The sequence below is a fragment of the Vipera berus genome (genome assembly GCF_964194415.1).
Source record: "Vipera berus genome assembly, chromosome: 3".
Classification (NCBI taxonomy): domain Eukaryota; kingdom Metazoa; phylum Chordata; class Lepidosauria; order Squamata; family Viperidae; genus Vipera; species Vipera berus.
The window spans coordinates 10,677,334-10,694,518 of record NC_138204.1 but is presented as its reverse complement, the minus strand read 5'-3'; the positions used below and the strand labels follow the sequence as shown (position 1 = coordinate 10,694,518).

The following is a 17,185-nucleotide window of genomic DNA, read 5'->3' as shown; positions in this document are numbered from 1 at the left end:
AGAAAGCTAGAGAGTTCCAGAAAAACATCTACTTCTGCTTCATTGACTATGCTAAAGCCTTTGATTGTGTGGATCATAACAAACTGTGGCAAGTTCTTAAAGAGATGGGAGTACCAGACCATCTTATTTGTCTCTTGAGAAACCTATATGCGGGTCAAGAAGCAACAGTGAGAACTGGACACGGAACCACTGATTGGTTCAAAATTGGGAAAGGAGTCCGGCAAGGCTGTATACTGTCGCCCTGCCTATTTAACTTATATGCAGAGCACATCATGAGAAAGGCAGGGCTAGATGAATCAAAAGTTGGAATTAAGATTGCCGGAAGAAATATCAACAACCTAAGATACGCAGATGATACCACTCTAATGGCAGAAAGTGAAGAAGAACTAAAGAGCCTCTTGTTGCAGGTGAAGAAGGAGAGTGCAAAACTTGGGTTGAAACTTAACATTAAGAAAACCAAGATCATGGCATCTGGCCCTCTCAATTCCTGGCAAATAGATGGGGAAGAAATGGAGGTAGTGACAGATTTTATTTTCCTGGGCTCCAAGATCACTGCAGATGGGGACTGTAGTCAAGAAATTAAAAGACGCTTGCTCCTTGGGAGGAAAGCCATGGCAAATCTAGACAGCACACTAAAAAGCAGAGACATCACCCTGTCAACAAAAGTGCGTATAGTCAAGGCTATGGTCTTCCCAGTTGCAATGTATGGCTGTGAAAGTTGGACCATAAGAAAGGCTGAGCGCCAAAGAATTGAGGCCTTTGAACTATGGTGCTGGAGAAGACTCCTACGAGTCCCTTGGACTGCAAGGCGATCAAACCGGTCAGTCCTAGAGGAGATCAATCCTGACTGCTCTTTAGAAGGCCAGATCCTGAAGCTAAAACTCAAATACTTTGGCCACCTAATGAGAAGGAAGGACTCACTGGAGAAGAGCCTAATGCTGGGAAAGATCGAGGGCAATAGAAGAAGGGGACGACAGAGAATGAGGTGGCTGGATGGAGTCACTGAAGCAGTAGGCGTGAGCTTAAATGGACTCCAGAAGATGGTAGAGGACAGGAAGGCCTGGAGGAATGTTGTCCATAGGGTCGCGATGGGTCGGACACGACTTCGCAGCTAACAACAACGGGGAATTCTGGGATTTGAAGTCCACATGTCTTAAAAGTTGCCAAGGTTGTGAAACCCTGACATAATTCACAGGAAATGCTCAGTGTCTTCTTTGCTACTAAGTTCTGCCAATCTCAGCGCAGCTTCTTTTCCTGAAACGAAGTAATTGGCCTCCGCCTTGACAAAGCTCCTCCTCACTTCTGGTAGTCCCACCCCAGGTGCTTTTCTTATCCACTCACAACGCCGCGCCAGCTTTTTTCCCCTCCAATCCCATTTCCCCAGAGGACCGGGGAGAGGCGGGGTCGGGGAAGGGAAAATGAGGAGGAAAGGCAACAGCCTCGTGCGACGTTTGAAACCTCCAGCATCAAACCGCGCCTGCGCACGCGTAATATCGACTCCCTTCTTTTCCCTCCTTCCTCGAGCGCTTGGGAGCTGCGCTTGCGCAGGAAAATCCGGGCTCGCTAAAGGCAGCAGATCAGATTCTGTCTTTTCTGGCCGCCGGTGCCGCTTCGACGCGCGCAATCGTGACGTCACGGTGGGCGACGCCGAACACTGGAGCGGGCAAGATGGCTCCTCAGGAAACTGCTGCGTGTGAATGAAGCGGGAAAAGCTTTCCTACCTTGACAGTCTCGTGTATACCCCGTCCCTTATTCTATGGAGGGGGGGGGAGCGGGGACGAAAAGTGAGGCGCTAAAAGCGGAGGAGCTCCAGTAAGCCAAAGGAGAAGCGGGAGGGCAATCTCCCAATCTTAACTGTGGGTGGCCAGGGATCCCAGGCGGTGGGAGACGAGGCAGCGCGTGTGGAGAGTGAGAAGCTGTCAGATGCGGCCTTCTCCCTCTGCCTCGCTTCATGCCCTCTTTGAGGGGATTTGAGGCTTCCCAGGTGGATCATAGCAACATTGGCCTTCCTCAAGCTTTCTGAGCCTCAGTCTTGCAATTCCGAGAGTTGAAATCCGCTCGCTTTAAAAGTTGCTGAGGTTGAGAAACGCTGGTCTACCTTGTAATTTAATTTAATTTAATTTAATTTAATTTAATTTAATTAGATTTATATACCGCCCTTTCCCCGAAGGACTCAGGGCGGTTTACAGGGTATTTAAAATCAAGAAATACAAAATACAAAAGTTAAAAAAACAATTAAAAAAGATTAAATTATCCCTTAAAATAAACACCCCAGTTAAAAATTCTCAGCCTGGGCTGGAAAACTCAAAGAGCCAGGTCTTCAGGTCCCGGCGGAATGAACGGAGGTCGGGGGCAGTCCTGAGCTCCACGGGCAGCTGGTTCCAAAGGGCAGGCGCACCCACAGAGAAGGCCCTCTCCCTGGGTGTTATCCGCCGGCAATCTTTTACTGCCGGCACCCTGAGAAGACCCTCCCTGTGTGAGCACACTGGACGAAGGGAACTTGATGCTGGCAGCAGGTGTTCCCTCAAATATTCCGGACCCAAGCCATTCAGGGCTTTATAGGTCATCACCAGCACCTTGAATCTCACCCGTATTTCAGCCTGTAAACATGGCTGAAATAATCTGTCCGAGGAATCTGGAGCCCTTCCACCCAGAAATAGTATATGCACGAAGGGGAGGGGGAAAAAAACAAACGGATTTGCTTAGCCACATCACAAAGGGGAAGAATAAACCTGCTTCTTTTGAACCAACAAACTTCATATTTGTCCATTTATCTTCATTTTTCAGTTGCAACTTTTGTTGCTTGGTCCCGCGTAGAAGTAACAATATTGCAGAAAATCTTTTGCTACTTCTGCAAAGCTTAAGTATGCATGACATCAAGTGGATGCTACACAGACGAAAAAGATTTTTTTAAAAATGTATTTTACATATAACGGGCCTGTTTTACTTTTCTGTGTAAACCCAAAACAACACTAATATTTTTGAGAACGCTCAAAAATCTGAGCTGAAAGTTTTTTGTTCCGAAAGTTTTTTCTAATGCTTTTACAACCTCTGAAAATCAAAAATGGAAGCAACTGATCTTTACTCATTTTTGTTCCAGATGTGGTACAAAATATGTATGCTGTTTGGCATATTTTAGTTACCTTATTGTCCCATCTTTTTTTTCCTTTTCCTTCTAGGCAAATATGCTACAAATAATGCTCAAAGCTTGTTTGGAAAGTCAGTGGAGGCCGGCTTATTCCCAAATACATAGTTGCTTACTGCAAAAGCATATTAAAAACTGGCACAGGAGCCTTAGCATAACAAACATACAACGTTCAAAGATGCAGAAAATCTGTAAAGGAAATATGTCTGAGAAGAAGCTGGTAAAGTAAACAAATGTTCAGATTAATTAAAAATATGTAATTTGTATTTTTGCAAGTTTTTCTTAAGTACTTTTAAAGTCTCATTTCTATTTCTGAAAGCACATATTTGTGAAAAAAATGCAAAAATGATTAAGATTTAAGCATTTAGGTGACAATCCTGACACATGTTTTCAATATCCTTTGCATGCAAATGATGTTCTGTGTTTAAGGTGTAGAATTGCATAGGTATACATACATAAGATTCTACTGAAATTGGGATTTTCCTTTGAATAAAGATGGTTATTGTATATATTTGTTGAATTTGCATCCTCTCCTTTTTTCTTTGGAACACAATATGTACCTTGGTCTCCCTTTTAATATTACAGCAATATCATGAGATAATAAATAGTGTAATGGTGACTGACCTAAATTCATCCATCTGGCATTCACTTGATATCTTTTGATAGTGTTCTATAAAATCCTAGCTTTTGAATTCAAATATAAAAACATGAAATGTAAAAAAATTAGACTTTCATTTTAGGTTTTATTAGTGCTGATTTTCTTGTAGCTAGATTGTATCATTGGTTAGTTTTATTTGGAATATCATAGGAGAGCTGTGTTAGTCTGTGATAGCCAAAAACCTGAAGAAATGCAGTAGCCCTTTTTCCAACTTTTATTAAAAAGCATGCTTTTGTGAACTGCAACGTGTCGTTAGGCTCCTTCTGACAGTAAATGCAGACATCTCTTTTGAGTCCCAAGTTAATGGAAATGATTACTGAATAAATCCCTCTTTCTCAAGAGAGAGGTCTCTTAGTGAATTTTGGTTTATCTGAGAGATTTCAAATTTTTGATTTTATAAATCCTTTTGGCAACAACAAACACACAAAAGACATATTGTTACTGAATATTGCAGCAATTTTCAGTTTCACCACTTGGTGATGCTATGCAAACTTGAGAAAGGTTATATTTAAGAAGGTAGGAACTATTCCAGTTCAACATATTTTGTTCAAGTGATAAGCCAGCATTCTTTTAAAAATCCAAAATATTTTGTCAGCATATTTTGTCTAATTGTCATCTAACAAACAGCTCTTTTTTGGGAAAGGAATAAAGAATATCAGAAGTGGTTCTTACATTGTAGCAAGGTAGAAGTGCTGAAAATGAAATCAGCAACAAACTGATAGCTAAACGTCGATGGAAATTCTCAGTCATCCAGGCCATGGTTGTCCCAAAGGTGCTTTTTCAAGAGGCAACTGGACTTTGTTTTTCTTTGAAGATGTTTTGCTTCTTGGATGAGAAGCGAAACGTCTTCAAAGAAAAACAAGAAAATCCATTTGCCTCTTGAAAAATCACCTTTGGGAAAACTGCTAGCTATTTTTTTCCAGTAAAGTTGTTTGGGGGATTGTTTTATTGTGAGCCGCCCTGAGTCCTTCAGGAGATAGGGCGGGATATAAATCCCATCAATAAATAAATAAATAAATAAATAAATAAATGTGTTTCTTGTAAGAAAGAGAATATATTGGGCATTTTTTTTATTATACTATGGTCAGAGTTAGCTTTAGGCAGTTCTCATCTGGAGATATCAGGCATTAAACCTGAGATTAATGCCGGAATTTCAACTTCACTAATTTTTTCAACATTTGGTGGAAAATGTTTGTAGGTGCACCCTTGTTTGGGATCACTGTCATCTTTTAGAAAATTTGTCTTCCTTTAAAAGACATGTCAGGGCTTGGATTTATACACAGCCCAATTACTGTGCTTTGAAACTAAGGCTGTGCACATCCTTTTGAGGGATATTCCTAGGGAGATTGCGTTGGGGGAAAAAGCAAACTGCAGTCATGAATTCAGAAAAATGGAAGGTGGTGGTAGCTTGTATTCTTAACTGAATAATTGGTAGAATTCAGGAAAAAAGACCAAACTATTTCTGGATTGCAGGCCACCGTGGTAGGTTTCTCCCCGAACTTTAAATATTTTTACCAATCGCAGTATTCGTCAGATCAATCCTCGAAACAAGCCCGATGTGTTTCCTCGAGAATTGAACATGAGTATGTCTAGAAATGAAGGCTTTTGAAGCTTTGAACTTTACAAAAGATAAGCACCTCTGAATAATGTGTCTCCCACATTCCAGAGTCGTTACTTCGTCGATCACCTAAAGGTACGCGTGATAGGAGGGAAAGGAGGAGATGGTATTGCCTGTTTTCTCAGTGAACCTAGAAAAGAATTTGGAGGCCCCAATGGTGGAGATGGAGGAGATGGGGGACATGTTATATTTAAAGGTAAGAAGGTTACCATCTCTTGTACAGACCTGTTTTAAGGCAGTCTTACGAGGCGGAGAAGGAGGTGACTGAATTCTCTGCTAACCTCTCCATCAGCAAGTTGAGTTCGTATGGCAAAGTTGATCAATGTCTTTGTGCCAAGAGAGCCTGCTGGAGGGGAATAAGGGCTTCCAATGCCTTTGACACAGTGCTCCTTCTGACACGTCACAGAACTGCAATAGGCCATCTGGCAGCTGTCTTAGCTGCTGGCTCTTAGTCACGTGGTTGTCAGTGAGCATACCAAGTGAATTTTTCAGTGTTTTCAAATCATGAATCCCTGACGCTCTTCTTCCTTTAACGAAGTTAAACCCATTTAATAAATAATTTAAATTCCTTTAATGCAAAATAAAAATAACAATTGGCGATTCTTCCTATTGAAGGGTCTTTCGTTTCTTGGGGCCCGTTCAACTTGCTTATTTTAGACTGCAGCATTCTGTCAGCCTAGGGCAGGGGTAGGCCACCTTGGCTCTTTTATGACTTGTGGACTTCAACTCCCAGAATTCCTAAGCCAGGCATGTCTGTCTCAGGAATTCTGGGAGTTGAAGTCCACGAGTCATAAAAGAGCCAAGGTTGCCTACCCCTGGCCTAGGGGCAGCGCGATGGTTCAGCAGTTAAAAGATGGCTGTGCTTGTCAGCTGGAAAGCCAACAGCCTGGATTTGAAACCTGGGTGCTGCACAACAGGGTGAGCTCTTTGCCCCAGCTCCTGCCAGCGTAGCGGTTTGAAAGCATGCAAATGCAAGTAGATAAATAGATACCACTTCAGCGGGAAAGGTTATTGCATTCCATGCTTTTCAGGCTGGCCACATGATGATGGAAGCATTTCAGACAATGCAGGCGCCTTTAGCTGAGAATCAAAGATAAGCACTGCCCTTTTGAGTCAGTCATGACCGGACAGGGGAAATCTTTTAACAGTTTTAAAGAAGTTTTAAGAAGAAGAAGAAGTTGGAAGGTACCTTGGAGGTCATCTAGTCCAACCCCCTGCTCAGGCAGGAAACCCTATACCAGGGGTGTCAAACTCAATTTCATTGAGGGCCGCATCAGCATTGCGGTTGCCCACAGGGGGCCGGGTGGGTATGGTCTGGGTGGGCGTGGCCTACTGGGTGGGCGTGGCTAGAGTGCATATGGCCTACTGGGTGGGCATGGCCAGCTCTACATTGTTCGCATCAAGGGTGTCTATGGGGGCCTGGGCAGGAGTGGGACAGATCTGAGGGTCTCTGTCAGAAGGAGGGTCTTTGGGCCAGGGCCAAGGCAGTGGGGGCCGCTCCCTCACTGTTTCCAGGATGGCTTCGCGGGCCGCATGAAACCACTTCGTGGGCCGGATGTGGCCCCCGGGCCTTGTGTTTGACATGTCTGCCCTATACCATTTCAGACAAATGCCTGTCCAGTCTCTTCTTAAAAACTTCCAGTGTTGGAGCATTCACCACTTCTGGAGGCAGGTTGTTCTACTGGTTAGTTGTTCTAACTGTCAGGAAGTTTCTCCTTAGTTCTAGGTTGCTTCTCTCCTTGGTTAGTTTCCATCTGTTGTTTCTTGTCCTGCCTTCAGGCGCTTTGGAGAATAGCTTGACTCCCTCTTCTTTGTGGCCAACCCCTGAGATACTGGAACACTGCTATCATGTCACCTCTCACCCTTCTCTTCATTAAACTACACATACCCAATTCCAGCAACCGTTCCCTATATGTTTTACCCTCCAGTCCCCCAATCATCTTTGTTGCTCTTCTTTGTACCCTTTCTAGAGTCTCGACGTCTTTTTTACATCGTGGTGACCAAAACTGGATGCAGTATTCCAGGTGTGGCCTTACCAAGGCATTGTAAAGTGGTACTAGTACTTCACCTGATCTGTTTTCTGTCAGCCTGGATGTTGCCACACCTTTTTTTTTTTGCCATGAGCAAATTTGACAACCTGTCAGTCCCATTATCCTCCCATGTTTCTAGTCCAGTCCAGGGTTCAAAGGATTTTCTCTCTCAATAAGAAAAAAAGACTGGCAAGGGATGGTGGAAAGACCTCAGGACTGCCTGACTCTCCCTGCTGTTCTCCTGTATGGTTTTGGTTGCTGATGGAAAAAAGACTTCAAGTAAGGCTTGCCTTCACCCTTTTATAAAAGATTTCTAACCTGAGCCAAAAGTAGCCTAGATAGGTCTGAGAAAAATGGGAGGCAAAAGACCATTTTGACGAAAGCCAAGAAGGAGGGAGAAAAGAAAACACATTTGCTGGGTGGAGTAAAGAATTTCCCTCCTAGCCTGACCAGATTGATTACCGAAAGATTACTGGCCTGAAAAGGCTTTCCAAAATCCTTTGGATTATCAAAATAATTTTGGGGGCGGAGCTGGTGAGTCATTTAAAAAAAATACATGCCTATTGCTCTGACTAACCAAAGAGAACATTTCCTTATGCAAATAGGCTTTTGCTGCTCCTCCCCCCCCCACTGTTTTGCTAAGAAAATCAGCAATGAAAATAGCAACAATCAAGTGGGCTGCTTCCCAAATCTTAGGATTTGGTCCTTTGATGGCTTTATCAGTTTTACTAATTAGGGGAAATACTTCTTGCTATCAGTGTTTGTGAATTAGTGGTTCAGCCCACCCTGAAGCTAGGGTAAAAATTAACAGGAGGAGGAAATCAAGGAGCATTAAGCACCATGCCTGTCAGTGGACTCGGAACACTCAATCTCAAGAGCGTTGTCATCAGCCATTTAGTTGTGTCCAACCCTCATCCACTCTAGGGATCAGCACTCTCCATGCTCTTCTGTCACACAGCCTCCTTCAAATCCTCCATCCACATCTCGAGTGCAGGCAGGCATCAATTTTATACATTTTGAATGCATCGAATCAAAAATACTTCACTAAATCAAAGATAACTTCCTTACAGGAGTAAAACATTGTACTCTCCAAAGGCACTATAATACACAAAGCAAATCCTTTTAAGAGATGGAGCATACATGTTTTGATCTATTTTGTTCCCGTTTTGTGACAGAGCATCTAATCTAAGAGCTTCTTTCATAATGCTTGCCTTGCTAAATTCAGCTAGTAAAACCAACATTCAGTTCCCAGAATTTTCTTAAGTGTGTTTGGTACTTTATTTAGCTTCTTAGGTCATCTGGTTGGGTGAAATTGGGCCAGTTATTCTCTCAGTTCACCTCACCTCACAGAGTGGGTAAAGTAGGAGGAACAAAAAGTATTAGGTATGATCACTGCCTTGGGCTGCTTATGAAAATAATAAAGGCAGGATAAAAGTGGTTTTATCTATCTATCTATCTATCTATCTATCTATCTATCTATCTATCTATCTATCTATCTATCTATTCTATCTATCTATCTATCTATCTATCATTGTCTATCTATCTTGATGTAGCCTTACAATAAAGTAAAATCAGTTCATCTTGTCATGTTTCCTGTCTGATTTATGTGGGAGGGCTGTCAACATCCTTGCAAGTTGTAGGCTCCTTCAGGATCCCCTCTATCTTCTGAGGGCATCTTGAAGGAGCCAGTCTGAAGTGGTCATTCTGAATACGGACGTGAATCATACGTATAGGTCCGTGGTGGCGAACCTATGGCACGGGTGCCACAGATGGCACACAGAGCCCTCTCTGTGGGCACACGTGCCGTCACCCCAGTCCTAGGCCTTTAGCTGGGTTTTATAAAACCTTTTCGCTTTAGGCCTCTGCCACCGTGTACAAAAAAAAAAGGTTCAATCAATCAATTTCAACTTCACGCGGGGGGAAAAAAAAGTTCTCACAAAGTTGGAATTGATTGATTGAACTTTTTAGTCCCACCCAGTCTGCCCTTACCACTGCAGCCACGCCCACCCGAAGGGCCACGCCCACCCAGCACCCAATGATACCTAAGTGGGTTTTGGATTGCAGTTTGGGCACTCGGTCTCTAAAAGGTTTGCCATCACTGGTATAGGTAGTCTCTGACTTCTGATCACAGTTGAGCCCAGAATTTCTGTTGATAAGCAAGGCCGTTATTAAGTGAGTGTTGCCCCGTTTTGCAACCTTTTTGTCATACCTGTTAAGCAAATTACTGTAGTTGTTAAGTGAATCATGTGGTCGTTAAGTGAATCTGGTGTCCCCCCCGTTGATTTCGCTTGTCGGAAGCTGGCTGGGAAGGGTACAAATGGTGATCACATGACCCTGGGAAAGTGCAGCTGTCATAAACAGGCGTTACTAGTTTTGCCTAAATTTTGATGACTTGACCATGGAGATGCGGCAGCGGTCATAAGTGTGAAAATTGGCCATAAGCTACTTTTTTCAATGCTGTTGTAACTTTGAATGGTCATTAAATAAATGGTTGTAAGTCGAGGACTATCCGTACCAATAATTTGAATAGAAGTGCTTTCTGCTGACAGTTCTTGGGGTCCAAATCAGAGAATGGGAATGCGAAATTGAAATATATATTTGTGCAAATAATGAAAAGCATGATCATATTTGGACTTCTAAAATAAATTGTGATGAATTAAAAATGCACGATAAAACATAGAGGAGGCCAGATTTTAAAAATCCAGTAATTCAAATAATAAAACTGCTTACAGTCAGTTCTGATTGAAATGACCTATAAGCCCTCTACATAAATACGTAAATAAATGAGGTAAAGTAAAAAAAAACACATCAAAATATGTCTTAACATATGTATTTTGGTTTAATTCCAACATAAACAAGAATGAATGTTGAGAATTTAACTGCTAAAACTGGGATAATAAACTGTAATTATTTTATTGTTGAATGAGAATTGCTGGTGAATACAATAAAAATATGAATTGCAGTTTGTTGCCTAAGTACAGTAATTTAGAATAGAATAGAACTGGAAGGGACCAACTGGTTAATTGACCTCATTGTCCTTAATTCCAGGTTGCCTCTCTCTTTGATCAGTTTCCAACCTTTGTTTTTCTTGTCCTGCCCTCTGGTACTTTGGAAAATAATTTGACCCCGTCTTCTTTGTGGTAGCCCCTCAAAGACTGCAACACTGCTATCATGTCACCCCTATTTTTTCTTTTTCTTTAGACTAGCCAAACCCAATTCCTGGAGCTCTGTTCTTCATATGTTTTAGTCTCCAGGCTTTTGATCGTCTTAGCTGCTCTTCTCTGAATTTTTTCCAAAGTCCCAACATCTTTTTTGTAATCTGGCGACCAAAATTGGTTGCAGTATTCCAGGTGTGGTCTTACTAGGTTTTTTAAAGCGGTACTAATACTTTGCGCAATCTTGATTCTATGCCTCTGTTTATGCTTTCTGGCTGCTGCCGCACAATGCTGGCTCATATTCAAGTGATCATCCCCTAGGAATCCAAGGTCCGTCTCACAGTTAGAGCCAGGTCTCATCTATTCTGTACTTATACTTTTTCCTGTCTAAAATGTAAAACTTTGCTTTTGTCCACATTAAAGTTCATTTCGTTGGATAGGGCCCATTGTTCAAGCTTGTCAAGATCTTTTTGGATCCTGAGCTTGTTTTCTGGAGTGTTGGCTATTCCTGTCAGTTTAATATCATCTGCAAATTTGATGAGTTCCCCTTCTATTCCCACATCTAAGTCATTTATGAAGATATTGAAGAGTACTGGGCCTAAGACAAAGCCTTGTGGTACCCCACTGCTTACTTCTCTCCATGTGATATTTAATATCTCCATTTAATATTTTGAAGTTGTTGATAATAAGGTTATCTTGGGAAAAAGTTTATATGAGCACTTTTGTCCTTTAGGCAAAAGAACAACTCCTATATCAGAAGGTAAGGAACAGATGGTATAATCAGCATTTGGTATAAAATAAAAACATAAGGTTTGGCATTTGTGATGTGCTCTTATCCAGGAAACAGTTTGTTGATTCATAATTAGCCAACAGAGTTTTTTCTTTAAAAAAAATCATCTTTAGCATGTTGGATTGTAATATATTTTATTTTTACAGTGGATCGGCAAGTCAAATCCTTGGCTTGCCTCTACCCATTTTATAGAGGCCTCAGTGGGGAAAATGGGGCAAGCAAAAACTGTTATGGAGCAGCTGGCAGGCACCTGTATGTTAAGGTATGTTGTTGATACTTGTTGTTAGATGGTCAAAATTTTGAATTTGTAAAGGCTGAATGGCTAATGTCCGACACTAGAAAACTGCTGAGCAATTCTTTGCTCACCAGTAGGAACAAATAGCCAAGGATTGTAAATTCTTAGCTGTATTTTACCTAAATTTGTATTTATTTTGTAGGTGCCCATTGGTACCATAATTAAGGAAGGCACTAACGTCGTAGCGGATCTCAACCGTCACGGAGAAGAATACATTGCAGCCTACGGTGGAACTGGGGGCAAAGGCAACCGTTTCTTTCTGGCTAATGACAACCGAGCACCAACCACTGTCACTTTAGGAGAACTGGGTCAAGAAAGATTCCTTCACTTGGAGCTCAAAACTGTGGCCCATGCAGGGATGGTAAGTGTGCTAGTTTGTTTTTCGACAGGATATTTAATGTTGAAGAATCAAACCTTCAGGTTCAGTCAGGAATGTTGGAACATGGGAGGTTTAAAAAAATGCCCTACTTGGAAAAGAATTGACAAAAACCTGATGACCCATAATTCACCTGCTTGTTGAGTATTGCTTAACATTCTTGGCTTCGGGTTTGTTGATCGGACTATCAACAGCTGATAACTTGGGAGTAGGAAGACGGGTGACATTGCCTGGTTTTGCCATTACAGGTAGGCCTGGACTTATGACCATAATTGAGGCAAAGCTTTCTGCTGCTAAGAAAAGTAATTAAGTTGCTCCCCATTTTACAAGCGTTTTTGCCACAATTATTAAGTGAATTGTGTGATTTTTCAGCGATTCTGGCTTCCCCATTGACTTTGCTTGTCAGAAGCTGGCTGGGAAAGTTACAGATGGTGATCACGTGACCCCAGGACACGGCAGCCTTCATCAATACATTCCAGTTGCCAAGCACCTGAATTCTGATCACGTGACCATGCGGATACCGCAAGGATCATAAGTATAAAAACCGGTCATAAGTGGGGTTTTTTTTTTTTAAAGTGCTGTTGTAACTTCGAACGATCACTAAAAGGATGGTTGTAAATTGATGACTGCCTGTGCTATTTGTTCCAGTCTGTAATACAGATGGCTAAAGGGACGAAACTTCTAAATTTGTATTTGTTTGAATATATTGACTGAATTTAACATAGTTCATCTAGGTCAGGGGTAGGCAACCTCGGCTCTTTTATAACTCATAGACTTCAACTCCCAGAATTCCCGAGCCAGCAGGAATTCTGGGAGTTGAAGTCCATGAGTCATAAAAGAGCCGAGGTTGCCTACCCCTGACCTAGGTTAATTAGATCATTAAACCAAATCTAGTTAAAACAAGGGGGGGGGAAATGAAATTTGCCATATACACGTTCCATCTTGCCAGTAGAATTAAATGTAAACTTGAAGGCAAAAGCGATCTCCGTTTCAGATTGGGCTTTCTATTCCAGATAGGATTCCCCAATGCTGGGAAATCTTCCCTCTTGCGAGCAATCTCCAGAGCGAAACCCGCCGTGGCTCCCTACCCATTCACAACCCTAAATCCTCACGTAGGCATCGTTCGCTACGAAGACTACGAGCAGATTGCAGGTACGCTTTTATATTTCCTTCTTTTTTTTTTAAATGACCTTCATGATTTTATTTCCTTCTGGGGGAAAAAAAAAGCATTTTGTGACAGCAGTATCATGCTGAAGTTTGTACTAAGCAGGGGAGACAGAAAGCTTAACTGCAGATTACCCTTTTTCATGAACCAAGGCTTGAAAAGCACGAAACAACTTGGAACAAAAAATTGAAAGTGTTTTGATTGTCTCATTGCAGGTCAACTGCAAAGTAATCAAGGGTATCCAGCTGCCTCACATTTTTCTAGGATTTCAAACAATGTTCTGTGGAATTCTGTGGTTTTGGAAAACTTTGATGAGTTAGGAGGCTAAAGGAAAAATGTTCAAGCGTAGATAGACAATTTTCTATCATTACAGTTTTGCCTCTTGGTCAAGAATTCTGGGAGTCGTCTCCTCCTCCTCCTCCTCCTCCTCCTCTTTCTTGTTGTTGTTGTTGTTGTTGTTGTTGTTATTATTATTATTATTATTATTATTATTATTATTATTATTATTATTATTATTATTATTATTATTATTATTATTATTCCTTTTTCCTTCTCCCCCTCTCTTTTTCTTTTTCTTCTTTTCCTGTTTCTGATACCATGGCCTGGAAAACTCCTCTAGGTATCCAAATGCTGGGTTTTTCCCCCCCACCCCAGGCAATTTCCTTTTTTTCTATCATTCTCCAACCACCAGACTGTTACTGATTGTGTTAGAGATTTCCTCGAGTTATGACCACAATCAAGCCCAACACTTATGTTGCTAAGTGAGTTTGCCCCATTTCCTACGACAGGGGTGTCAAACTCAATTTCATTGAGGGCCGCATCAGCGTTGCGGTTGTCCTCAGGGGGCCGGGTGGGTATGGCCAGGGTGGGCGTGGCCTACTGGGTGGGCGTGGCTAGAGTGCGTATGGCCTACTGGGTGGGCGTGGCCAGCTCTACATCGTTTGCATCAAGGGTGCCTATGGGGGCCTGGGCAGGAGTGGGACAGATCTGAGGGTCTCTGGCAGAAGGAGGGTCTCTGGGCCAGGGCCAAGGCAGTGGGGGCTGTTCCCTCACTGTTTCCAGGATGGCTTCGCGGGCCGCATGAAACCACTTTGCGGGCCGGATCCGGGCCCCGGGCCTTGTGTTTGACATGTCTGTCCTACGACCTTTCTTGCCAGTTGTTAGATGAATCACTGCAGGCGTTAAGTTAGTAGCATGGTTGTTAAGCGAATCTGGCTTCCCCCATTGACTTTGCTTGTCAGATGGTCGCAAAAGCTGATCACATGACCCCTGAGACTGCAGCGGTCATAAATATGAACCAGCTGCTAAGCGTCTTAATTTTGGTCACGCGGCCATGGGGATGCTGCAATGGTCATAAGTGTGAAAAACTGCCATAAGTCTCTCTTCAGTGGCGCTGTAACTTTGAACGGTCACTAAATGAACCGTTGTAAGTTGAAGACTACCTGCATTCTGTTTTGTCTTATTTTGCAGTTGTGGATATCCCTGGAATCATAAAAGGAGCCCATGAAGACCGAGGGCTTGGCCTGGCCTTTCTCAGACATATCGAACGCTGCTGCTTTCTTCTCTTCGTGTTGGATCTCTCTGTGGCTGAGCCCTGGGCTCATTTGGAAGCCTTGAAGTATGAACTGGAACAGTATAAAGTTGGCTTGTCAAAGGTTCCTCATGCCATTGTCGCAAACAAATTTGATCTTCCAGAATCCAAGAACCATTTGCCTCTCCTTAAGGAGCAAGTGAGGCAGAGGGTCATCCCACTCTCTGCTCTGACGGGAGAAAATCTGGAGGAATTGTTGGTGCATCTGAGAGAACTCTATGATGATTATCTGAAAACGGAAGAAGAGCAGGCTCGCAAGCCAATGAAATGGTAGTTGGCAACAGAACCCTTCCATTATCATTTTGAGATAGGAAGGACATTTGGAGTTTGGGCGTGGACAAGAGGGCCAGTCTCTAGAAGCAGAATAAAACTGCTTTTTTATTCGTTTAAAGTTACAAGGAGATACACAGAGCCCTACCAGCAGAGTAAGGAAGAATGATCAATCTGCACAAACAATAAATTAAGCAAGAGACGAGTCCACCAGGCTACAGAAAGTGAAATGTTCTTAAGCCTACTGAGACTTACAGGTCATAAGTTTAATCAAGGGAACATTCAATAATTTAATAAAGGTATGTGTATTTATCATAACGTTTCTGTACCACCAATTCCACAGTTTCCAAATTCTTATCGCCATCAAATATAGCGCCATCGGGGTTCCACTAGAATTGCACTTAAAGCCCATAATGATCCTTCCCATAGAACAGTGTAAATCAGGGGTGGGCAATTTTCCCAAGGGGTTACACACCAAACTGGGACTGCTATTATCTTCCAAGGGGAGGAAAGGACTCTTGAGTATCCTATATCTGGACATCAACATTGGATAAATCACTTCTGTTCGGCTCAGGCTATCCTGAACCTATCTAGGTGCCAACTTCGTATTGGTGCCGACCAACACAATATACATACACACTTGATAACTCAAAAATACACTAAGGCAGAAGCTTGTCCACTCCAAGGATAAAACACATAGACATAAACTGAGCAATGTGATATCCATCTGCATTTGAAAAAATAAAGGTCACTTGAAGACAGCCAAGCCCACATTCTGGACAAAGAGGACCGCTAGTTTGAAAGAGAAGTCAAAAAAGCCATCTACGTTAAGACTGAACAGCCCTCTCTCAACAGAAGGGAGAGGGATATGACACCACCTGTCTCCTGTTTACAACACAGTCAGTTCAGCAGTTCCAAGAAGGCTCCACCCTCATTTGCATCATTCAGGTGACTAAAGGCACAGCTAAAGCTCCAAGTGGCCTCAATGACCCTCAGAAAGAGTGCTTACGACCAGATGTCTACAAGGAATATAAATCCATCCTCCACCATTCAGTCAGAACTGAAGAAGCTTCCTGGACGAGAAGCGAAATGTCTTCCAAGTAAAAGCAAAATCCAGTTGCCTTTAGGAACTTGGGACTTGTGGGTTTGTAAATGATGACCGAAAGGGACGCGGTGGCTCAGTGGGTTAGGACGCTGAGCTTGTCGATCAGAAGGTCGGCAGTTTGGCGGGTCGAATCCCGAGTGCCGCGTAGCAGAGTGAGCGCCTGTTACTCGTCCCAGCTTCTGCCAACCTAGCAGTTCGAAAGCACGTAAAAATGCAAGTAGAAAAATAGGGACCACTCCGGTGGGAAGGTAACAGCGTTCCGTGCGCCTTTGGCATCTAGTCATGCCGGCCACATGACCACGGAGACGTCCTCGGACAAGCGCTGGCTCTTCGGCTTTGAAACGGAGATGAGCACCGGCCCCTAGAGTCGGAAACGACTAGCACGCATGTGCGGGGGAACCTTTACCTTTACCTTTAAATGATGACCAAGTGTACAGTAGTTCACATAGTCAGGACGCTGCAGGATGAGCCCACCTTCAAGACCTGACTACTGCTGCATAACAGGGTGAGCTCCCGTCAAATCACTCCGGCTCTTGCCGACCTAGCAATTTGAAAGCAAGTAATTGCCAGTGGATAAATAGGTTCCACTTTGGTGGGCACATTAACAGAGACATAAAAGGAGTCCCCTGGGCGGTGGTGATGTCACTGGCTAATCCTTTCAATCCGAAAGCGCCTCGGTGCTTTTGACCCAAACACGAGCAAGTGATGACCAGCGCTTTGAATTGTATTCAGAAGCCTCTTGGCAACCAATGTAGCACCTGCGACACCGGTATTATAAGGCAGGGCTTTTCAACCTTTTCACCCATTGTACCACTTTTAGGATATGGCAACATCCGAGTAGCCCCAGTCACCTAGCAAGGTGTCAAAAACTTGATGACCAAAAAAAGGAAAAAAGTGATGAAGTACAGGTAGTCCTCGACTTACAACTGTTTGCTTAGTGACTGTTCAAAGTTACAATGGCACTGAAAAAAAGTGCCCCCCCAAGCC

The 17,185-nt window shown here is 42.9% G+C and overlaps 1 protein-coding gene across 2 annotated transcripts; it reads left to right on the top strand.

Moving 5' to 3' along the window:
* The first annotated feature begins 1,511 nt into the window (after nt 1–1,511).
* On the top strand, nt 1,512–15,411 carry MTG2 (mitochondrial ribosome associated GTPase 2). 2 transcript variants are annotated; one of them, XM_081322848.1, is made up of 7 exons: nt 1,512–1,735; nt 3,180–3,365; nt 5,470–5,617; nt 11,543–11,658; nt 11,834–12,052; nt 13,081–13,219; nt 14,703–15,411. In XM_081322848.1, the coding sequence occupies exons 2-7, from the start codon at nt 3,186–3,188 to the stop codon at nt 15,095–15,097; spliced, it is 1,197 nt and encodes a 398-aa protein (XP_081178974.1). In that variant the 5' UTR covers nt 1,512–1,735; nt 3,180–3,185; the 3' UTR covers nt 15,098–15,411. The 2 variants fall into 2 exon arrangements, with proteins under 2 accessions (XP_081178974.1, XP_081178973.1); XM_081322847.1 differs by having other exon boundaries at nt 1,514–1,812.
* Nucleotides 15,412–17,185: the final 1,774 nt, after the last annotated feature.

Excerpts from the sequence above, each read along its gene's own strand:
- MTG2 (XM_081322848.1), top strand. The coding sequence starts at position 3,186 with ATGCTACAAATAATGCTCAAAGCTTGTTTGGAAAGTCAGTGGAGGCCG. Across the intron at positions 3,366-5,469 it reads ATATGTCTGAGAAGAAGCTG|AGTCGTTACTTCGTCGATCA; the intron begins GTAAAGTAAACA and ends CCCACATTCCAG. Across the intron at positions 5,618-11,542 it reads GGGACATGTTATATTTAAAG|TGGATCGGCAAGTCAAATCC; the intron begins GTAAGAAGGTTA and ends TTATTTTTACAG.